Below are 25,032 nucleotides of genomic sequence, written 5' to 3' on the forward strand. Positions count from 1 at the left end.
CAGCCTTCTTAAAGATGATGTCACAATTAAAGTAACATTGCTCATGTGCCTTAGTAGAGACCATTATCTTTCCTTTCTACACAGTAGGAATAAGTAGTTATCTATTAATATTTCTTTCCGTGTGACATAACATCACAGACTCGGTATACTCAGCACGCTCCTAAGCACCGTTCAGATTTTTTATTGTTATTTTACTGTTTCTCTTCAACCAGAAATTTCCCAATGAGGGACTGGCGAATGTTGTCCGTAATGTCTTTGACTTTGATTCCTACAACCAAGAAATGCGTGAGATTTTAATGAACTCTTTACATAAGCATGGGATCCCAATAGGAGCCAAACCAACTAACGTCCAGCTTGCTAAGGAGTAAGGATATGTTTTATAAACATTGTCTGTTCTTTACCTTTATACAGTTGTTGGTCAACCAATTTGGTTGACATGCTTACTATATTAATATGAAAAATAGCGGACATTTTAATTGTCACTGTACAATTTAGATACTACTAATAAAAGGAAATTGTTTTTTTTTTCATTAAGTGTGTACCTTTGTGCTTCATTTATAAACAATCATCAGAAATATCTGCTTTCTGAATTTTCTGAGGAAAAAGTTGTGTAAAATAAAACTGCCTCAGACAAGGTTATCATTTCTGGTGTTGTATTTATATAAATTAATTATCTGGAAGTGTTGTTTGACGATTTAATGCTGTGTAGCTACTTTCCTGTTGTGTGATTTAGACAAAAGAAATTGATCATTCCTTGTTATTACAAGAGCCCACAGTTGACACATCACTTTCAGTAAAAACTGTAAATAGCATTATTAGAGGTTCCATGAGTCCTGATTGTCATCAACAACAAAACTTACTGCATTTTTATTGGTTTTAAACAGAGCGTAAGGGATAAGAAAAAACAACATTAAGGGATATAACAGGTAATAGTCGTAGAAATTTCAGTCGGAAACCAGAATACATAATAATTGTAAATTAAGCTGAATACATGGCTTTTACTATACAGACAGAGTGGAAGATTACATAGAGATGAATAGTAATTTGCATCAATCAATAGCAGCTTCAGTACAGTAATTGCAGCAATGTTAGGGATAAAAATAAGTTATCTATGTACTATCTGACTGACGTTGACCAGCTATGTATGTGCCACTTGTGCACAGGGAGGAGCAGAAGTTGAATAGATGCAATCCATGATCTCTCTTTCAAAGATCTAACTTTAGAACTCGACTTTGAAATCAGAGCCTTTTCCCTGGCTGTACTGGTCTGATTGACACTTACTTGTGTGAATAACAATTGTATATGAGAAGTGCTTATGCTGCATATGATGATCTGTAAAGGCATGTAAGTAAGCATACTACTTTGTAATAAAGATATAATGCCATAGTTAAAGTTATGGTAACAACAGTTCGAGAAAGTGACATTAAAAAAATTGTTACGTTGCATATTCTGCGTGGAGCAATCTTTCTTCTACAAATTCTATCAAGTACGGGAATCTGTTAATATCTGGTCATGAGATAATATATATATATATATATATATATATATATATATATATATACTTTATATAATTCACTACTGCTATTTGCAACATACTTTGGACTTGACACATTCCTTGGCCTGTGTAGGTGTTCATATTAAATACACAGGTAACAGTAAAGTATTGTCCTTGGAGTCGATTTTATTGCAGCTTATTTTACTTTAGTTCAAGTAGAAAGTTCCTGTTAAGAAAATTGTTGTACTTTATACATATTGCATTTGATATTTTCCACAAAGTATGTACCAAAGACTGCTCTATCTGACCGATGATCTTGTATTGTAAGAGAATACAGACATTCTACATAGACTTTATTGTGAAATGCAATTGCTGTCTTCTGAACACTTGTTATTAATTTAGTTTGTATTTGCTAGCACTTTATTGTTTGTAATATTGTAAAGTTTGCATAGTTCATCTATTCACCTTGGTCCAGGAGGAAGCTGTATCAGTGCACCAAGTGAGATAAGTGAGCATTACCTGGGGAGTGATGCCCTTAATCCATATGTTTGGATTCAGCAAAGTATAGAATCTGTTTGAAAATGATTGTTTTGGTTATCAAATAAAAATGATTCCAAAAACTTAAACAGTTCTAACTGTATTCTGTAAGCTGAAATCAGGGTGCAGAATTGTCTACCTGACTCTAAGAACCTGTAGTGTTCTCCCGAAATTGGAAACCAAAGCCTGGATCAGTGACTCCCTAAAAAAATAAATAAATATATATATATATATATATATATATATATATATATATATATAAAGTCTGAAGTCAGCCTTCTATTAAGTCAAAAGAAAATGTCATTCTCAAGCTGCATGTATTACCTATAAATGGCCACATAGCGTTTTTATATGTTAATTCAGAAGGAACATTTCCCTTGTGTTTACTGCATTGTGTTCTTTCAGAAAGGTCATCAAATAATGAATGCGATCATTTTGAAGTTGCAAGTCATTCCTTTTGTTATATTGTAGGTTTATAAATGTTCTCCCCGAACTGAATATTACTCAGGCTATATATGACAGTGATAGAGAGAGTAGGATGACTGTAGGGAAAATAAAACCATTATTTGAAATCATCCATGATTAATTTCCAATACATTTTATGTTTAGTAGCAATATTGTATGAAAAAGTGTTGAGGGCAGCATCACTCTTTGTGATTATTGGAATCAACATTATCCTATACATAAAATAAAATGATATTCACTGATAAATATGAGATGTGTTTAATGTTTATGTTTTGTTTTTAATAAACTTTTTTGATTAAAATCTTCACTGCGATTCATGACCAATAACTGATATTGTGCAGTTTATATTGCCTTCATATTATAATATTTTCACACAGATTTGTCCACAGTGGTGCTAGAAATAAGTTAGAATTTTCTGAGTTTCTGCATAAATGTGACCTTGTGTTCAGATTTTAATCAGTCATAAAATAGATAGAACCCAATAAATCAATAGCACACAAATTGATATACTTTGTCATTCATTTATTGTTCAAAATTATCCAACATTAAAATTATTTGGCACTGTTATATTTAAAAAACAAAAATGTGGAAGTCTTCACTACCAAAGACTGTTTTTCACCACACAAATTTGTAAAAGTATCCAATGCCTCAATCAAAGGAGATTCCTGCTGATGTTTAAAAGGCTTGAAAAGGTTACAAAATGATTTTGAAAGACTTTGGGATTCATCAATCCACTGTCAGGCAGATAATTTACAAATTAAAAAAAATAAATCAACACTATTGTTACCAGGGCCGCCATCAGGGAGTATGACCAGTACACCTGTAAGGAGCGAGAACAGACACCTCCGTCTGTTCAGTCCCTGTTTGTCTAACCGACCACCCTTGCGACGCTGCTGCTTCCAGGCAGTGATAGGCTGGAGGTGCGGTGATGTCTTCACTGCGCGCCGCACTCAGTCTATCTATGACCAGGAGCAGCAGCATTGCTTCAAGAACAAGGTAAGTTCATTGGGCATTTACTATGATAGGGGAGAGGGAGAGCGGAATATTTAGTATGTCGGGAGGGGGAAGAGCAGAACATTTATTATGATAGAGGAGGGGGGAGCGGAGCATTCACCGCGATTGGTGGTGGAATTTTTACTGTGATGGGGAGGGGAGGTGCAGAATATTTACTGCGATGAGGGAGTGGGGGGTGGCATGTAATGTGATGAGGAAGTTGGGGGAGGCATTTATTGTGATTTCAGAGGGGGGATGGAGGTACATGTACGGTGAAGAGGGATGGTGTGAGTGGCAGATTAATTAGTACATAGATTCTGATGGCAGCTCAGATTCTTACTTTCTCCAGGAGTGGTGGTCCAAGAGCAAGGCATATAATGTTCCAGAAGATCACAAAAAAACCCAGGGTAATGTCAAAGTGTCTGCAGGCCTTCATGAGTTCACCATCAATGTGCTTGGAGATAACCAACATATAACAACATTTTATCCTCATCCCAACGGTGGTGGGCAGTATCATGGTTTGGGATTATTTTGTGATTTGGAATGGCTAAAGACCTAATTCCAATAAAAATGTTGTGGCAGGATCTAAAGAGGAGTGTTCTTGTAAGAGAGCCCACCAACATCCATGAGTTGAAGGAGTTCTGTAAGGAGGAATGGGCCAAAAATCGAAGCTGATGTACGGGCCCGATCAACAATTACGTAAACGTTTAATTGCTGTCATTGCTGCTCAAGGGGGTCACACCAGTTAGTGAAAGCATAGGCACACACATTTTTTCCAACAAAGAAATTTATTGTTGGATAATTTTGATTAGTAAATGAATGGAATAGTATATCCTTTTGTGTGTTATTTTATTTATTGGGTCTTGATCTATATTTTGCTTTCTTATTGCAGATCTGAACACATTTAAGATCACATTTATGCATAAATTCAGAAATTTCTCAAGGGCTCACAAGTTTTCTATCACCACTGAATACCATAACTCGAAACACAACAGAAAAGGCTTTTTTTTTTTTTTTAAATTCTTTATTTTCATTGCGAGTGAACAAGAATTATTACACGGTTGACCATAAGAATGGTCCATTAGGAGAAAGAAAAACACTATTAGTACAATACACTTGTAACAAATGGACCATCAATAGCCCGATACAATGACAATTTTCACTTACGCAAAAATTTTAAATCGGAGAATAGGGCACAAACACAAAAAGAAAGGCAAAAAAAACACTCCCCAACGGGAGGGGAGACAAGGACGGGATAGAGGACACATGAGGAAGGTGAGGAGAGGGGAGGGGAGCTAGCAAGCGCAGACAGGTGAAGAACAAACTGTCTTGAAATCCTCTGAATTTTTAAACTCAATCCAGGAAAACCATGTGGCCAGAAATTCTGTGGATTTGTCATTGGCTGAGAGGATGATGTCTTCCATGGACATATAATAGTCAATTCTATTAAACCAGTCCATAATCAGAGGGGGCGTTCGGGATTTCCAGCGCGTCGGAACTACTGCCCTAGCCGCATTATTGAGATGTTTTAGTAGAGATTTTTTGTATTTTGAGGATTGAGTAGGGGAGTATGAGAGTAGCCAGAAGCCAGGATCCTTGGGAACCTCATGTCCCACAATGATACTGGATAATCTAATGACCTCGTTCCAGAATGGAGTAATAAGTGGACATTCCCACCAAATATGAATTAAAGAACCCAGGGAACTGGAGCATCTCCAGCAGGAAGAAGATAACTGGGAATTAAATTTATGTAACAGAGTAGGGCATCTGTACCACCTGGTCAAGAGCTTATAGTGGGTTTCTATTACTGAGATGCTTAATGAACAGGAGTGTGTATTTGTGAAAATTTTTTGCCAGGATGCTGAGGTTATATAAGGAGCTAGGTCCCTTTCCCATAATCTAACAAAAGGAGGCGGAGAGCTGAACTGGTCCTCCATCAAAATTTTGTAAATTTCAGATATAATATGGACTGGAGCAGATTTGGACGAGCATAGGTCAGAAAAGGCTTTTTTAATACATCCAAGTAGGAAGGGGACAGCAAAGTAGCAGAAGAGCAAATAATGTAGTGTAGTAATTAGACATTAAACCTCAACAAGCTGTATAAATATATATCAAAAGAATATTTATTTGATAATACAATTAATAATGTTGGATATTAAATCCACATGTATGTTTATAACTATACATGCTCTCTCTGTTATTTAGAATTAGCTCATTGACTCATTTCAGTGTCCTATGTTGATCTTCCGCTGTGAATCTCAAGAAATACATTATTATATATAGGCTTATTATGTGGCTCCAGAAAATGCATTGAAGCTTTAACACATAGCTTTTTGGACAGAAAACCAACATTGGATTTGTGAAAATGTTTCATAATACTATTATTTTTGTCATTGATTTTGAACAGTGGCAAAAACAGAACAAACATAAGCCAATATTATTGTTCATTTGAAAATACTTGCATGGAGACTGCTTCTGAGGAAACATGATATAAGTGGATATGCAGCGAGATGAAACCGTAGTAATAAAAAGTTTCTTTCATAGAGCAGTAACACAATTCTGTAACTGATAATTAGCAATTAATATATTTTTGTATTTATCATCATCATCATACATTGGAGGTCACCATTTTGTGACAGAGCTAAGATTCCTGACAATGCAGCTTATCAATTCACTAGGAATTAATTACATTACTTAGTCATGAGACAGTTTGTTCCTCATGCCTCAGTGAAGTTATCCTATAATATGTTCTCTCAAGAATGTTATTCAAGCCACAAAACTTCTTCTTCCAATGTGTATTGGCAATGGGTACATGCTGCTTAGTAGTTACAAGATGACACATCAGAAATGTAATTAAGTGAATTGTCTCCTTGCTTTTTTGTCATTGATTCACTTTTAAAATTTGCACCAGCAACCTTCATAGGCCTGCTGGCTAATGTCATAAATATAAGCAGCAAGTTTAATTGGCGTATTAACAAATTGGAATTTAAAGTCAAGTCTGCATTGGAATTCAATGAAGAAATTTAACAACATCAAAAACCAAGATATATGTGAAGAATAAATATAAATATGTGATATTGAAGAAACATATATATATAATACTATTCCACAGTACTACTAGCTGCTTGTGTGCCCTATGCCCATCATACAGCGGAGGAATGTACATAAACCGTCACAAGCACTATGCATGCAATAGTACTTCTCATATTGTGATTGAGTGGATATTCCAGCAATAGAACTCAGCATTAAATGATCTGGAAAAAGTTATTTCAAACCTGTGAATGCTATTCTTCACACTCCTGTGCTTCATCAGTCTGTACAAGCAGAACCCTCTCTTAAAACACCAATTAGATTATATATACATATAACCTCACTAATTAAAGTCTTATTTAATTTTATTAACATTAATATATAATCAACTAATTGAATTTTAATAGTTACTACTATGTTATAAATTAAGTTTACTTTTTGGAATCTCCGCTGTGTACTGTTCACAAATGGTATAAGCTCAAGTCCTGTCAATGAACTACTAGGTATCCAACTTCTTTGTACGTAGTCATGCATAACAGTTATTTTATAAGGTGTATGTGTCGTAATACAGTTGTAACATTATTTGGTTTACATGCAAACTGATGTTAATTTCACACTGGCTCATATTGGCTAATGACTAGCCTGTTCTTCACCCGCTGTGTAACATATTTATGTCTTTTTCTCACAGATTGCCACTTCCAGAAGTTAGTTTTGTTGGCCACTGGACCATGACCCAGCCTGGAAATGCGAGTCGTAAGCTCTTATGTCCAACAGAAACTCATCAGCTTATTATAAAGGTTATTTTAGTTTCACAACTAATACTTAGTTTTGTCTTATAAAGCAAAATAAATTGATGTGTACTTCTGAATTACAGTTTCCCTGTTATACAAGCATGTGCCTAGCCATTCCACTACCTGAGCAGCAACTGGTATTACACCCGGCTCTTCTCTTACACAAGCTATTATTATGTACACTAGAGTAGGCAAAAAATTACTCTCTAACCAATTCGCCTGAGGCTGCTGCCTCAGTTTCCCTCATTATAGTTATGTCCTTGCTGTTTCCTTAAAGGCTATACGTTATTTATTGAGTCTTTGCATTAGTTCAGTTATTTCTATTTATTGTATGCATTGTGTAGTGATTCCATTATAATTGTGGTTGGTTTAACTATTACAATTCTATTTGGAATATGCTGTTTAAATGTTTACTATTCTGTTTGTAGCAAATACTTTGAGAGTATTGTATGTGCTACCTGAATGAGTAAAGCTCATTGAACCAATCCAGCTGCCCAAGATGTGTGATTCAAACTGGGTGCAAGTGTTTGTAATAATAATTTGCAGCTAGTGTATCTCTTGCAATCACTCTGGGTCAGTAGATTTCCATATACAGCATTTAGTCAACTCATACCTATCCTTAGATTACATATTTACTAAATTACATATAGAGTCACAGCACAGTAGTTCAATTCTATAACTCTATGTTCCTAGTAACAGTTGTCATGGAACATTAGACATTATAACACATTAACAGCTTATGACTATATACAATTTCACAGGATTTTCTGTACACTGTATATTTTCACTACATCATTTTACTGTGTGAAATATAGGTTTGGTCTGTCTTATTTTTTTTATTTAGCAATATTGGGGTTGTGAAACAATTGGAGAGACAGACACTGCACACTCATACATAAAGCTGTAACAATAAGGATGGAGAAGAGTTATAATTGAAAGTGAAGAAACTGTAACTGATTTCATGTAAAGATTTCTAAATTAGCCTCAGCACATATATTTCTATGTTGAGTTGCTTCCCAAATCGGAATACTATTTTTATTTTTATTTTATTTTTATATTTTTTTTTAAAGCTTAATTTGGTAAAAATACTGTGCAGGAATTAATTTGGTATTTGTCCCTAATACAGGGTCCAGTATACCTAAATGTACAGGGATATCCATTAGAGCGTTATGAATCGCGATCCCTGAGCTTCACAGAAGAGATGTCTCACTGGCGCATTCCTTTCAGTGAAGTGAATATTGTTTGTGATGTCGTTGTATCTTCAGGTATGTTCAGGATTCTCATGCTCAAATGGACCAAGCTTGTGTTGTTACAACAAGAAACTTATACTATGATGTTATAGATCTGAAACATCATACACTGCAGTCATTAATCAGTTATAAATCACAGCCTACTAATGTACGGTATATTTAATGCATCTGGGACTATAATAAAATATAACTAACATGTTGTGGTCACTGGTAAATTGATACTTTTTCAAGTTGGAATTTTATTCAGAAGTCTAAAGGTTCAAAGAAATAACTTTATATCTGTGTCCTATATTCTCCCACAAACTACACCTTGCGCTGTAACTCATTGCAACCAAAGAGACTTTTGGTTTCATTTTTTAAACTGCACTGGACAAATGACAGTATCAGGTTGCTATACATGTAAGTAATCTAAGGGGGGAATTTAATCCCCCCACAATGTTCTGTGGAGTGCCTCATGAACAGATGAACAGTCGTTCAAGCACAATGCAGCAATGTACCGTCACTGATTTTTCTTTGTACCCCATAGAGGTCCACAGGAAAATCAGTGATGTGTGGTTACCGCTGAGTCTGGAAATGAATAAAGGCAGAAATCGCCATGTTGTGGGTAATTGAATTCCTCTGTACATTTTTTAACCCCTTGAGAATGTTTCATAGAGACCAATTATAAAATAATTTAGTTAACAGTATTCATAACATATTAAACTTATCAAAATTAAAAGTATCCTATTCTGTCAATAGTCTTCTTTTTCCTTCCAGAAAATGATGCTGACAGTACTGTCTATGTGGCGACATGCAATCCAGTGTCTTTGTACTTCATGAAAATTCATGGGGAAAAGGGACACTATGTAGATTTATATGATGTTTTCCCTAGAACCATTGGGAGTGTATGGCAGCCATTTATGAGTGTGGCTCCTCTGGGTCATCCTTTGAGTGGACAGGTCATTCTGCATGAAGAACAAGTAAGTTAAATTGCTTTTTTTTTGTGCATCTTCGTTTAAAGTATTGTTCCTACCTCGGGACACAAGATTTACTGCTGTAGCTATCAATAACCTTCTAATACAAAATGTAATTAAGGGTTGGACATCCTTAATCAACGGCTATTCTAATTATTGGGATAATGTGTCCCAGTTGTACCAATTCTTAAGGGACAAATTCTACTATTAAATAAAAATATTAGTTTACCTTTTTCTCTTGTCATTCTCAAATTCAGCACAGCCTTATCCATCACTTGTCTCTGTATGGGTTTTACAGATGTGCAATATTTGTTGGATTACACTTTCTTCTGGATTTTATAATGATATTTCACAAATCTGCGTTGAGGCCTAGGCGTGTTTAGAGATTGGAAGCAAGCAAGATTGTGTTGTTTTCATTGAACCAGATCCCTCTGATTTCATTTTTATGTAGGGAGGAACAGAGCAGAGTCAGCAGAAGGTTGTCTATTTTTGGTAGGGGGAAAATCAAGATTGATTTGTATAAGAACTTGTAGGAGAACTTTGTATTTTTTAGTTCTACCTTTTTTGTAATCTTATTGTCATTATTTATTTGATTATTTTGTCTGTTTTATGAATTCAGTGAGGTTAGGAACATCAGTCTGAGATTAGGTTCTTACATTTGGTACACAATGGTAAACATGTCATGTACTTCATACGGTATAATCTGACCCTTACATGATTTCATAGCTCATAAGTTAATAGCAGTTCCTACTGTGATGTTGTTTAATACATCTGTTCAGTGCTTGACATTCCAGAATTAAGTATCATCAAGTCAGCCAGAGGTTATTACACTCCCAGAAAACAACATATTGTGGCTGTACCCTAAAAAAACTACTTTTCCAAATGCACTTAAAGTGTCAGCATTACAGCTGGCTGCATTCTTAAATTATATCTTTTCCATTTTTATACAGTCACAACAAAGACTTAAAACATGTTTTCTTATGTTGCAGACTTCTCAAATAAATTGTGTCTCCAGTACATACGAGAGTGACAGTGTACATTAAATACATACAGTATATAACATTTATAATGATATTCTTGTAGATGAATCCTTATTTGGTCTTTCTTTGTAAGACTGCTTTTGTCTTGCTCCTCCTCAATCTATACTTAACGTTGATCTTCCTTTCTCGCAGATCCACTTCTGCCTCTCCTCTCTGCACAGTGTTACTCTGGCTTTATTTCCCCCTCAGTATTCTCTTCAAACTTCTCACCCTAATGTACAAAACCCTCTCCAACTACACTACTCCCAACATCTGCAACCATTTCCCTTCATCTCCATACATACTCTCTCCCGCCCTCTCTGGTCATACAGCGAATTCCGCCTCCCATCCTCTTCCTTCTGGTAACCACGTCTCACTCCTGATTCCAAGTATTTCTCCTGTGCCTCCCACCTCTGGAACAACCATCCTCGTTCTATCGGACTATCCCATAGCCTACAAAGCTTCAAACACTTCTTGAAAACCAACTTGTTAAACCTATCATTTCGCCAATACCCTGCCCTCTTTTTCTGCCCTCTTTGTTTGCCTTTCACCTATACAAAGTATACCTCACCCCCTTTTATCCTCCCTTCTTCGTCTCACCCACTCTTGTTTCAACCCCACCCATCTGATTTCTATTTGCTGAAGAGTACAAGCAGAAGGTAATCCTGAGCTTGCAGTTAATACCACATACATGGCTGATGCAGGAAGCAGGAGGTAATATGGACTTGCAGTAAAAACCAGGTACACAGCTGATGCAGGTAAACAGGAGGTAATATGAGCTTGCAGTAAATGCCAGGTACACGGCTGATGCAGGGACGCAGGAGGTATGGAAAGATCCCAAGCAGCAAGTAAACCAGAAGGAAGCAACAACAAAGTAACAAGAGAATGTAACAACAATAACCAGCCATGTATGCTGGGAATGACGGGTATAAGTAGGGGAGCACCAGGTAATTAATGAGAAGGTTAACCCCTAGTAAACACAGGAAGGCACAATAGCAGCACCTCTGGTGAATAGAGGTACTGCCAAAAAATATATATAACACAATAATAAAGTCCAAAGGCAGGAGCTGCCAGGCAAAGCAGCATACAATGCAAGGCAGGCAGACAGATCCTGACACCTTCTCACTGACTAACCAGATTGTAAGCTCTTGCAACCAAGGCCCTCTTCCCTCCTTTCCTCCTCTTTTCTGTACCTACGTTTTCTGCATGCGAGCTAGTTCTTGCACCTCAATCAGTGTCTCTGATCCTGTTTGTCATGCCCATGTTTATGGACACAATTTTCAGCTTACTCTGAATATACCTTTGCACCAAGTTCATAGTTGTATCATGATTTGTATTGATTTGTGTTTATTGTATTTTCCTGTATTGCTATGTACCGTTTTGTTGTATGCCCTCTGTATGGCGCTGTAAACCACTTGTGGCACTCTATAAATAAATAATATTTAGATTGTGAGGATATGTGAAGTTCCTGTGTAGCTCAACCTGTCAATGATAGTCCAATATTAGAGTTATGTGGCCATAAATAATTAAATTCAGTTTCTGGCCAACTCATCCCTGCACACAATCTTCAAACTGTTTGATATTAAATCCACATGTGTGTTTGGATCTGTATTAACACCGTGTTTTGGTTTTGGATCTTTTTTTATTTTTCTAAAGATTGCCAAAATATGCTATATTCACATATTTGTTCTCTTTTTTTTTTGTTCCTACATTATTATTAACCTCAATAACACTAATTTCCAGTAAATTTTGACCACCTCACAGGTCAAAAATTATTTCCATACATTTTCGGTGAAAGACTGCAGCGAGCTGGATGTTAAGCGACAGAGCAACAACACAAACACACGGCAGTTCAAACCACATCTAGGAAACACTGCCACACAGCAGTGGCAGAAAAGAAAAGTGGTGCAAGATGAAATTGTCCTTGGGACCTCCCACCCATATGCTAAAAAGCTTTAACAAACTCACACAGAAACAGGTGGGGTAGCAGGTACAGTTTAACAAACCAAGCACTTCAGCCACAAAAGTGGCACTCCTTGTCGCTCAAGTGCTTGATTTATTTGAGCCCTCACAAAACAAGCTAACAATGGGCTTAAGGCAGCTAAGCTAACAGTGCTGTCAATGAACTTTAAGACTGCATGAAGAGGCTGGTTAGAGCAATGGCACAAACACACAGCAGTTTATATTGCATCTAGGAAACATTGCCAGTGCCACACAGTAGTGTCAGGAAAGTAAAGTGGTGCAAGATGGAATTGTCCTTGGGCTCTCCAGCCCACCCTTATGTTTGGTCTTAAAAAGGACATGTACAGTTTAACAAAGCAAGCACTTCAGCAACAAGGGGTGCCACTTTTGTAGCTGAAGTTATTGGTTTGTTTTGGCCCCCTACAGAACAAGCTAACAATGAGCTTAAGACAGGTATTTACCAGTGCTGTTAATGAACTCTACAGTGGCAAGATGTTGTTGTCATCATCTTCAGCCTCATCCTCACCCTCATCAGTGTGTACATCATCTTCACACAATATTAATTCATCCCCGCTGGAATACACCATTAAAGAAGGCTATGTACTTTGATGTAATTGCCGGTAAAGGACTTCCTTGTGGAATTTTTAGTTCATTTTGATGAACATCATCTTCTCCACATTTTCAGGATGTAGCCTCCTACGCCAATCATTGACAAGGTTCCTGGCTGTGCTGAAATCTCTTTCTGAGTACACACTGGAGGGTGGGCAGCTTAGGCATTGCAAAGCAAGTTTGTACATGGATCTCCAAATTGCCTTTTTTTCCTCCCAGTATATAAAGGGACTGTCTGGTGTGTCTATTTCTAGGCTGTTGTTAAAATAATCCTCCACCATTCTTTCGATGTTGATAGTAGGATCGGGTAGAATTAAGGCAAAGGTGCCATGATTTTTGGGCAATTCTTTTAGACCAGACCAGATGTCAAAATGTTGTGCAGAGTCATCAGCATCATCCCTGGGTCTCTTGGGAAAGCTAAGTTTTTACCTAGCAGCAGTTGAGTGAGAAACTGAAGGAGGAGACGTCGTCCTGTCACGCAATACTTGAGCTGTTTTCTTGCTCACCAGGAGCTCATTGCATCTCTTGTGATCTGGGACAGTTGGAAATCAAGAGAAAACATAGCTCTTAAGACTAGGATCAAGCACAGTCGCCAAAATGTAGTGATCTGTTTTATAACTCTTGGCGAATAATGTACTTGATCAACAAGTCTGACATACTTAGCATAATTGCTTTGTTTAATCTCCTCCTTTAATTTCTCAAGCTGCTTTTCCAAGAGTCTAATTAAGGGAATCACTTGTCTCAAACTAGTAGTATCTGAACTCACTTCACAGGTTACTACTTCGAATGGTTTCAGCACCTTGTACAACATGGAAAGTATTCTCCACTGCACTGGACTAAAATACATTCCCCTTTCTTTCCCAATGTTATGGCTTGTGAAGTATACATGGATGGCTTTTTGCTGTTCCTGCATCCTCTCAAGCATATAAAGAGTGGAATTCCACCTTGATACCACTTCTTCTGTTTGTGACCGGGCAAAATAAATTGTTCTTGTAGCTGCTGCAATCTGATACATGCTGTTGCATAATAACGAAAATATCCCGAAATTGTTTGGGTCACAGACACCATCTCCTGTACGTCATTGTAATTTTTCAAAAAGCTCTGTACCACCAAGCTGATTGGGAATGTGATGGAATTCACGCAGCTATAATGCTCTCACAATATAGGTGGCATTATCTGAAATGACATATCCTGAGGAAAGTCTAAACGGGATAAGCCATGTTGCAATGACATCCCTTAGTTTTTCTAACAGGTTGTCAGCAGTATGCCTCTTAGTGAAGCCGGTGATGCACAGAGTGGCCTGCCTCTGAATAAACAGTCATTGTTGTGTACATGCTGCTGCTGAAGGCGATTTACCAACCCAGTGGGCTGTCACAGTCATATAATCGTTAGTTTGCCCAGTTCTGTTTGTCCACATATCTGTGTTTAAGTGTACAGTGGCTAGAATGGCATTTTGTAACCCAATAATTACATTTTTTAGAACCTTCGGGTAGAGGTGAGGAATTGCTTTTCTAGTAAAATGGTGTTGTGATGGAATTTGTTAACAGAGACACAGGACCTTAATTAACAGTCTAAAACTAGCTGCATTAATAGTAGATATTGGGCGCAGATCTAATACTATCATAAACGCCATGGTGCCTGTGATCCGCTTGACTGGTTGATAGCTTTCACACTTACTATTTCTGGTAATGGATTGTTTAACAGTCAGTTGTTGGAAACTACTAGTAGTCTTCTTCTTGGTCTGCTTCTAGGATCCACCCCCATCAGCAGCAGCAACAGCAGCAGCGTGCCTAACTGTCAAGTATTCTTCAGAGGAATCCTGGATAGGGGAGGAGTCAGTTAGCCTTAGCAACTTGGATGCAGGACTAACTATGCTTACTAGTGATGGTATTGATGAGGAAGGTGTTGTGGGTGTAGATTGCAGGTGCCAGGATCTAGCTGAGAGATGGGAGCTAGCTGATGCTGGACTGCTTGTTGTTTTTTTTTTTTTTAGCATAAATTTTAGATTTTACCAACAGCTTGGCATGAACTCGCTTCTAATGGCACAACATGGATGACATTTCTAGATGCTTAAGGTCCCTACCCCTACTGACTGTGGCTTTATAAACACTACAAATGGCTAGACAACTGTTGTCAGGATTTGGGTAAAAATAATTCCACACATAAGAGGTGTATTTTTTGGTCTAATGCCCAGGCATGACAATGGCCTTCTTCTTATCACTGGCAAGAACTGCTTCCACTAGTGCAGGACTTACACAAACAACATCATCCTCATTAGCACCGTCGTCAGCTTCACAAATATCCCCCTCATCCTGTTGTAAATCCAGAGTGGTATCCTCAATTTGTGTATCACCTGTTGCACTAAGAGGCATACTGCTGACAACCTGTTTGAAAAACTAAGGGATGTCATTGCACCATAGCTTATCCCACGTGGACTCTCCTGAGGATATGTAATTTCTGATAACGCCACCAATATTGTTAGAGCATTAGAGCAGGGTGAATTCCATTACATTCCCTGTTTTGCTCACAGAGTCAACTTGGTGGTAAAGAGCTTTTTAAAAAATGACAGTGACATGTAGGAGATGCTGTCTGTGTCCCGAAATATTTTGGGTCATTTTCAGCATTCTGCAACAGTATATAGGAGATTACAGAAGCTGCAAGAAAAATCGAATTTGAGGGGGAATGTACTAGTGAATACTTTCCATGTTGTGCAAGGTGTTGAAACCACTTGAAGTAGTCACCTGTGAAGTGAGTTCAGACACTGTTAGTTTGAGTCAAGTAATTCCCCTAATTAGACTTTTTGAAAAGCAGCTTGAAAAATTGAAGGAGGAAATGAAACAATGCATTTCCACTAACTATGTCAGACTTGTAAATCAAGTACTTTATTCACTTCGCCAGGATCCAAGAGTTCTCAACATCTTGAAATCAGATCACTATATTTATACAACTGTGCTTGATCCTAGCTTTAAGAACTATGGGCCTGATTCATTAAGGATCTTAAATTAAGAAGTTTCTTATTACTTTAAGATCCTTAATGAATCAGGCCCTATGTCTTCTCTTTCTTTCCATCTGACCCACATCTCAAGAGATACAATGAGCTCCTGATCAGCAAGTTGACAGCTCAAGTGGTACGTGACACAACAACGTCTCCTCCTTCAGTTTCTCTGGCAACTGTTGCTAGAAAAAAACTTTGCTTTCCCAAGACACCCAGTGGTTATGCAGACGAGTCAGCACACATTTTGTCAGGTCTAAAAGAGTTGTCCAAGAATTGTGATAGCCCTGCCGTAAAATGAACTACAAATTCCATGAGGAAGGCCATTACCGGCAATTGCATCAAAGTACAGAGACTTTTGTTATGGTGGATTCTAGCATGGATGAACTAGTATTGTGTGAGGATTATGTATACACTGATGAGGGTGAAGGTGAGTAAGATGACAGTGTAGATTGCAGGTGCTGGGATCTAGTTGAGAGAAGGGAACTAGCTGATGCTGGTATGCTTGTTAATATTTTGGGTAGAATGGCATGTTGGCAATTTTATGTTTTTCTACAGTAAGCTTTCCTTTTATTAGAGAGATGTTTTTTTCTTTACCAAAACTTGTTTTTTTGGATTTCAGTTTCCCTGACTTTATCCCACTATGCCCTTAAGCATAGGCTTTAGTAGATGATGTAGAATGACTAGTATCGTCTTGACTGGTGCCAGCAGCTGGTTGCCGTATCGATGGCGCTGAGCTACGGCACTGGAGACTGACAAGAACACTGCTAGCACTTCTGTTTCTGTGTGAGCAATGTCACTGGAGACTGCTTAGGATGCTGCTACCCCTTTTGTGTCTGTCAGTGAAATGGCGCTGGGTCTTTTTGTGGAGGGCGCTACTTATGAAATCCAAAACTCGCGAGATCTGAAGAAGCGGCAATGACGCTTTGCCTTGATTTCAGTTCAGAGGATGGACAAAAGTACCATACTCGAACCTAATTTCGAGGGGTGGGGGGGCGCTCTGTTTTTATAAAAAATGCGTCTGAGCATTCTTAGGTCAAAGACATTGCATTGTGCATTTTACTACTACATTAATACATTGTAATGTGAAATAGTAGCATCCTCTTATTTGATGACCTCACCACTATTTTTTTTATTTATGTTTATGTTTCAACTTCACCGTTCTTATTCTTTTTATCTTACCCAATGGTAAAAGTGGACAGATATGACATACTGCCACTTCTTCTACTGCTTTGATTGTAAAACTATCAAATTTCATTCACTTACATTTTACATAACACCGTTTCTAAATTTCTTCTTCAACCACTGATTTTACTTTCATCTAGAGATGCTCACTGACCCCCGTGTTTTGGTTTTGGTTTTGCCAAACCGCCCTTGCGTGTTTTGGTTTTGGTTTTGGTTTTGTTTTGCAATTTTGTTTAAAAATCAATCTTTTTGGGCATAAAATACCCGAATTTAGTGCTTCACCGGTTTCTTGAATAAGTGATGTAATTGTAAAGCTAATAAATTATGAAAAAAACTGTTTAATTCCTGGTAGGCCGTCATTAATTCTATTGGCAATGCAGCCATCGTCTTTGGGTGTATATTACACCCTACACTTTTATAGTTAAATATGTAAAAAAATGGACAAAGGCAGTTTGGTTTCTGTCTCTCTAGGCCCCCCTCCACTTGTAGAAAATAGTAAAAAAAAATCGGCCGTTATAGACTGTACAATATAAATTGAAATGGACAAAGGCAGTTTGGTTTCTGTCTCTATATGCCCCCCTCCACTTGTAGAAAACAGTAAAAAATTCAGCCATTATAGACTGTACAATATAAATTGAAATGTACAAAGGCAGTTTGGGGTCAGTCTGTGTATGACACCCTACCCTTAATGAGAAATTGCCAAAACAGCAGCCTTTCAAGACGGTACGTGATATAGAAATGCCCCAAGTCCCTTTCCTCTTTGGGGGTATATTGCACCCTACACTTAAATAGAAAGTTTTAAAAAGATGTTATCGTCATCATCTTCAGCTTCATCCTCAACCTCATCAGTGTGTATGTCATCATCACAGACTATCAATTCATCGCCGCTTGAATCTGCCATTAGAAAACAGTCAGTGCTTGGATGTCTTTGATGGTGAAGGCCTTCCTCGTGGAAGATGTAGTTCATTTTTATAAACATAATTTTCTTCACATTTTTTGAAGTAACCTTCTACGGAGATCACTGACTAAGTTCCCGGCTGTGCTGAATACTCGTTCAGGGTACACACTGGAGGGTGGACAGCTTAGGTATTGCAAAGCAAGTTTGTACATGGGTTTCCAAATGGCCTGCTTTTCTTCCCAGTAAGGAAAGGGACTGTCTGACATTTCCATATCAATTACCTCTTGAAAATAATCCTCCACCATCCTTTGCATGTTTATACTCATATTGGATGGAGTTATGGGCAAGGTCACACATTTTTTTAGAAAAATCCTTCAAACCAGCGCAGATGTTAAACTGTTCTGGTCTGCCCCCTGCGTCTTCCCTGCTTCTTTTTGGAAAATTTCATTTTTTACGAGCAGCAGCTGCTTGAGAAACTAAAGGAGGACACGTCGTCAAACCAAGGCCCAGTTCAGCGGACAACTTGCTGAACAATAGCTCCTTGTAAAATTTCACATCTCGGTCATTTTGAAGCAAAGACTCAATGTAGGTCTTGCACAGTGGCCAAAACGTAGTGATCCAAGTTCAAGATTTTAATAACTCGAGGATCACTGTGAAGCGAATTAAGTACTTGATCTACAAGGCCAACATACTTTGCGGAATTGCTTGATTTCATCTCCTCTCTTCAGTTTCTCAAGCTACTTTTCCAATAGTCTAATTAAAGGAATGACTTGGCTCAAACTAGCAGAGTCTGCCCTCACCTCACACGTCACAACTTCAAATGGTTTCAGCACCTTGCACAGCACTGAAAGGATTCCCCACTGTGCAAGAGTGAAATACATCCCCCCTCCTTTCCCAATGTCATGGCTTGTGCAATACGCTTGGATGGCTTTGCGCTGTTCCTCCATCCTCTGAAGCATGTACAGGGTGGAATTCCACCTAGTTACTACCTCTTGCTTAAGTTGGTGGCAGGGCAAGTTAAACTGCTCTTGGAGCTGCTGCAATCTACTACATGCTGTGGCAGAATGCCTGAAATGGCCTTAAATCTTACGGGTCACCGAAAGCATCTCCTGCACCTCACGGTTATTTCTTAGGAAGCTCTGCACCACCAAGTTGATGGGGTGGGCAAAACAGGAAATGTGATGGAATTCACCCAGCTGTAATGCTCACACTATATTGTTGGCGTTATCAGAAATGACATATCCTGAGGAGAGTCCAAGTGGTATAAGCCATGTATCAATCACATCTCTTAGTTTGCGTAACAAATTGTCAGCTGCATGCCTGTTAGTGAAGCCGGTGATACAAAGAGTGGCCTGCCTGTGACAAATGTTACGTAGTGGTGTGCATGCTGCTGCTGTTCCTGCTGGTGAAGGTGAATGACCAACCCAGTGGGCTGTCACAGTCATATAGTCTTTGTTTTGCCCACTTCCACTTGTCCACATATCTGTGGTTAAGTGGACAGTGGGCAGAATGGCATTTTTCAGCGCAATCTCTACATTTGTACACACTTTTTGGTATAGTTGTGGAATAGCTTTACAGGAAAAATGGTGTCGCGATGGAATTCTGTAACGCGAACACAAAACCTCAATTAACTGTGAAAAGCCAGTTGCGTTTATTGTGATTATTGGACGCAGATCTAACACTAACATGGCAGCCATGGCATCTGTGATTCACTCGGCGACTGGGTGACTGCTGTCATATTTGCTTCCCCTAGCAAATGATTGTTTCACAGTTAATTGTTGAAATGTTGGACTGCTCTTTTTCTTGGCCTTCCACTGGGCTGACGATTCACCCCCAGCAACAGCAGCAGCAGCAGTGGGACTAACGCTTTCTTCAGAGGAATCAATTATAGTGCAGGAGTCATCCAGCCTTACTAAGTGGGATGCAGGGCTAACTCCGAGCACTACTGAGGATATTGTTGAGGATGGTGTGGTGGGTGTATTTTGTAGCCGTCGGGATGTCGGTGACCGAAGGGTCCTAGCTGATGATGGAGTGCTTGTAATTTTTTTGGAAAAACTTTCAGCTTTTCCCAACACTTTGCCATGAACTCTCGTCAAATGGCGTAACATAAACAAGGTTCCAAGATGGTTAAGGTCCCTCCCTCGACTGACTGTGGCTTGACATACACTACAAATGGCTATACAATTGTTGTCTGGATCTGGGTAGAAATAATTCCACACACAAGAAGTGGATTTTTTTGTTTTATGCTCCGGCATGACAATGGACTTTTTCTTGTCACGTGCCAGAACTACTGCCACTGGTGCAGGACTTACACAAACAACCTCTTCCTCATCAACATCCTCATTAGCGCCCTCATCGCCTACACAAATCTCCCCCTCATCCTCTTCTAATTCCAAATTGGCATCCTCAATTTGTGCATCAGCGGCTACATTCGGGCTGTTCAGGCACACATCAGCAGAACTGCTGAAAGGGCCCTTCTTTATGGGTACACAAACAGAATGCTCACGATTAGACATATCACTGGTGGATGGACTCTCCACATGGTTTGGTGTCATTTCTGATTCAGAGCATACATTATCCTCTAATGCCTTACTGTTTTTTTTTTTGCAGCTCGGCTTTCACGCGTAACAGTAGTTGTGCACCACTTTTAGACTCCAAATTACTTGGTCTTGCTTGGTCACGAGTGACCGTGCAAGAAGAAGGCTCAGTAACATTTTTTGATCTGCCACTAATAGAGAAAGGCGAAGGCCTCATTCTTTCTTTGCCACTGCGTGTGTAGAATGGCATGTTGGCAATTTTTTTTTATCTGAACTTAACTTTTCCTCAGTTAAACTTCTTTTTCGCTTCAACACGGTAAATTTTTTTGGGGTGTGTGTTTTTTTTCCCTGATTTAAAAAGACTATGTACTTTTACATAGGCTTTACCACATGACGTACTGGGAACACTACCATCAGGACTGGTGCCAGCACCTGCTTGCTGATTCTGCTCATATGTGGACTGCTTTGAATCCATTTTAATGAGTCCAAAGCACTTGTAGTGCCAAAAATTGTAGAAATACTGCTGATAAATATGACTTTTGACAGCCAGAAAAATTAGTATTTCACACTGAGGAATATGGGACACCCCAAAGCTCTTGTAGTGCAAAATATTGGAAAAAAAAAAAGCCTCCTCTATCCTCCTCTCTTCCTGCTCTAACAATTGCTAATAGAATTGGAATTAATAATAGAATTGAATAGATTAGAAATTATATAATACTACAAAGAATAAGGTGTACAATTATTGCTCTGTCCCTGCTCTAATACAGCCTGTGACCTAACCCTGCTCTCTACCTCTGTCAAATGGCGATGGATTGCTGTGTAGGTGGGTATTTAGGCTTTTCAAATATCGTGAGAACCGAGCTCCGAGATCCGACTACGTCATGATGACGTTTTGCCTCGATTTTGATTCCGAACGGACGGGAGATTACTGAGCCTGCTCGGCTCTACTTTCATCCCAATTTCACTGTCTCGCTTTATCCATCTGCTTAATCTCTCCCTCACCTCACCACAGCCTATTTATTTCCTTGCTCTCGGTGTGGATGGAACACATACCATTACAGTGGATCAGTGGATTTCTAGTCTGAACCCTCAGGTTTTTCTTGGAACACTACAGAAGAATATTGTAACATTGTGATACAGTTGCCCTAAGAGACTTCTATTTTGCAGGGTATTTTCTGTATAGTCAGGGCCTGATATGGAATACACTGACTAGACTGCAGTCAAGGGTGAAAAGCTTTTTGAAGGGTGAGTGTAAAATTTGGGAGGTTAAAGAATTGTGATAAGGAGAGGTATATTTTGAAATTATAAAATATAAAAGAATAGTTATTCTCCAAAGTAAAAAGAAAACATGAAAGAAAAATGTAGTAAGGTTTTAATCATACTGTATTCCCATGGTAAATAGATGAAATCTTAATCTCCATAAAGGAAAACACTCCTTTTTCCACAGTGTAGTAAAGCAGCACCCAATAGCTTGTCAGATACTGAAAATCAGATTGAAAGTAGTCTGAGGCTTTCATTTGGGTTCCATATGGAACAAGGCTACCACAAGGTGGTAAGTTAAAGTTTGTTTCCATACAGAAGATACAATCTGGCAAGTCCACCACATATGCATGTCATTACCTACATCAACACAACCTTGGTAGCATTGATTTAAATATATCTTCTTTCTTTCTTCGGACTAAAATACCAATCCATAGATATTTTATAAGCGTTTATTACACAAATAATAAATAATTATCCTGTATTAGAAAGTGTGATTCCCCATTCTTTTTTCGGTCTGCTTTCCATTTTAGGATATAAGGAGTGTTTTAATGCTTAGTTCAGTTCGTAAAGTAGTAGTGTATAAAGCACATATTTTTCCTTTGATCAAAAGGATTTTACAAAGTGATTCAAACACTTTAGGAGCATGCCAATCTCTCAGATTAATACTTTTTCTTTTTTTTTTTTTTTTTAAAAAACCTCTTTATTTAAAGAGGAAACAGCTGAAAGAATACAAACATCATATTAAACATAAGAATATTAATATACAGGATGTCTCCTCTTTGTTTTATGCATTATATCAATGGGGAAAGGGGAGGGAGAGGGGGTGGATGGGAGTAAGACAGGCACAAATACCACCAAAGATATTGCTAATGAGTATACATGGAGCATAGCTAGGAACAATTAAACCATGCAGTTAAAAACAGACAGGCATTACTCACCAACAGTGCACCGCACCCAGCCCAGGGGATCCGGAGGTGGCCCAAAAACTATATTCCAACAGTGGGAGGGAGAGCCGAAATGGATTTGCAATTAATTTCAAAGGCCCTCTTTGCCATGACAATGAACTTTATCCCCAAAACAACATTTCCACTGCATTTCAGCCCTGCCACAAAAGGACCAGCTGACATCAGGTCAGTGATTCTCTCGTTAACACAGGTGAGAGTGTTGCATGGTAAAGGCTGGAGATTACTGTCATGCTGATTGTGTTAGAATAACAGACTGGAAGCTTTATAAGGAAGGGTGGTGCTTAAAATCATTGCAAGCAGGGCTTCTCACCTCTTTGTCTGTTTTACCCAGTTTGTTTATTAGTTTACTGTGTTTGTTCCCAATTGTAAAGCACTACGGAATATGTTGGCGCTATACAAATAAATGATGGTGATTGTTCTTCCTCTGTTAACCATCGTTATCTGCAAGGAAACACGTGCAGTCATCATTGCTTTGCACAAAAAGGGCTTCATAGGCAAGGATATTGCTGCTAGTAGGATTGCATGTAAATCAACCATTTATCGGATAATCAAGAACTTCAAGGAGAGAGGTTCAATAGTTTTGAAGAAGGCTTCAGGGCGCCCAAGAACGTCCAGCAAGCACCAGGACCATCTCCTAAAGTTGGTTTTGTTGCAGGATCGGGGCACCACCAGTGCAGGCTTGCTCAGAAATGGCAGCAGGCAGGTGTGAGTTCATCGGCACGCACAGTGAGGCTAAGACTTTTGGAGGATGGCCTGGTGTCAAGAAGGCCAGCAAAGAAGCCACTTCTCTCCAGGAAAAACATCATGGGCAGACTGAAATTCTGCAAAAGGTACAGGGATTAGACTGCTGAGGACTGGGGTAAATTCATTTTCTCTGATGAATCCCCTTTCAGATTGTTTGAGGTATCTGGAAAAACGCTTGTCCGGAGAAGGAAAGTTGAGCGCTACCATCTGTCCTGTGTCATGCCAACAGTAAAGCATTCTGAGACCATTCATGTGTGGGATTGCTTCTTAGCCATAGGAGTGGGCTCATTCAAAATTTTGCCTAAGAACAGCCATGATTAATGAATGGTACCAAAACATCCTCCAAGAGCAACTTCTCCCAACCATCCAAGAAGTTTGGTGACAAACAATGCCTTTTGCAGCATGATGGAGCACCTTGCCATAAGGCAAAAGTGATAACTAAGTGGCTTGGGGATCGAAATTTTGGGTCCATGGCCAGGAAACTCCGCAGACCTTAATCCCATTGAGAACTTGTGGTCAATCCTCAAGAGGCGGGCGAACAAACAAAAACCCACAAATTCTGACAAACTCCAAGCATTGATTAGGCAAGAATCGGCCACCATCAGTCAGTACGTGGCCCAGATGACAGCATGCCAGGGGAAATTGCAGAGATCTTCAAAAAGAAGAGTCAACACTGTAAATATTTGCATAAACTTTGTCAATAAAAGTCTTTGACACTTATGAAATTTTACTTCAGAATACCATAGCAACATCTGACTAAAAGGTCCAAAAACACTGAAGCAGCAAACATTGTGAAAACCAATACTTGTTTCGTTCTCAAAACTTTTTTTTTCTCAAAAGGTTTTTATTAAGTTTTTAGTAAAAGAACATGTAACAAACAGTAGCAGTTACCACAGAGTACAGTGCATAATGTAGATCCAATAAATCAAATCAGAACTGCCATTCTCAAAACTTTTCATGACTGTAGTTGTGGGGGTTGTAAAAGGCAGATACCCCCGTCAGTAATTCAGCCGAGAAGCCATACGCCTTCAGAACAGTTTAATACTTTTGAGGAGGTGAGAATGATGAATAAAACCATAAGTATTTTGAATGTTGAATGTCAGAACCATGCCATAGGGTCTCAAAATGTTTTTAAATGCATTTTTATTATCCAAGTGAGTCCTCAAGAGATCAAACATATAAATGCTGCTGGATACAGGGCAGGGGTGAAGTAGATTGTTGAATTGCAGTGTGTAGAGAGGTTGTCTCAAGGCACAAATTTGTGGTTTTGGGTGGAGAGCCACATCATATCTACAAAAATGTTGGGCTTGAGGGCATGAGGACTGTTGAAGTAATTAAGGATTT

At 38.6% G+C, this 25,032-nt stretch overlaps 1 protein-coding gene across 4 annotated transcripts in view; it reads left to right on the plus strand.

Moving 5' to 3' along the window:
* The window catches only part of VWA8 (von Willebrand factor A domain containing 8), a 278,034-nt gene that overhangs the window by 142,379 nt on the left and 110,623 nt on the right, over positions 1 to 25,032 (plus strand). For 3 of the 4 annotated variants that reach the window (XM_075199773.1, XM_075199771.1, XM_075199774.1), the window contains 4 exons: positions 213 to 364; positions 7,209 to 7,317; positions 8,438 to 8,576; positions 9,318 to 9,520. In XM_075199773.1, the coding sequence (XP_075055874.1) occupies positions 213 to 364; positions 7,209 to 7,317; positions 8,438 to 8,576; positions 9,318 to 9,520 (603 nt within the window). Of the gene's footprint in view, positions 1 to 212; positions 1,345 to 7,208; positions 7,318 to 8,437; positions 8,577 to 9,317; positions 9,521 to 25,032 lie in introns of those variants that run through there. The other variant, XR_012688656.1, reaches the window with a different exon arrangement.

The sequence above is a fragment of the Mixophyes fleayi genome, chromosome 2 (assembly GCF_038048845.1).
Source record: "Mixophyes fleayi isolate aMixFle1 chromosome 2, aMixFle1.hap1, whole genome shotgun sequence".
Taxonomy (NCBI): Eukaryota; Metazoa; Chordata; class Amphibia; order Anura; family Limnodynastidae; genus Mixophyes; species Mixophyes fleayi.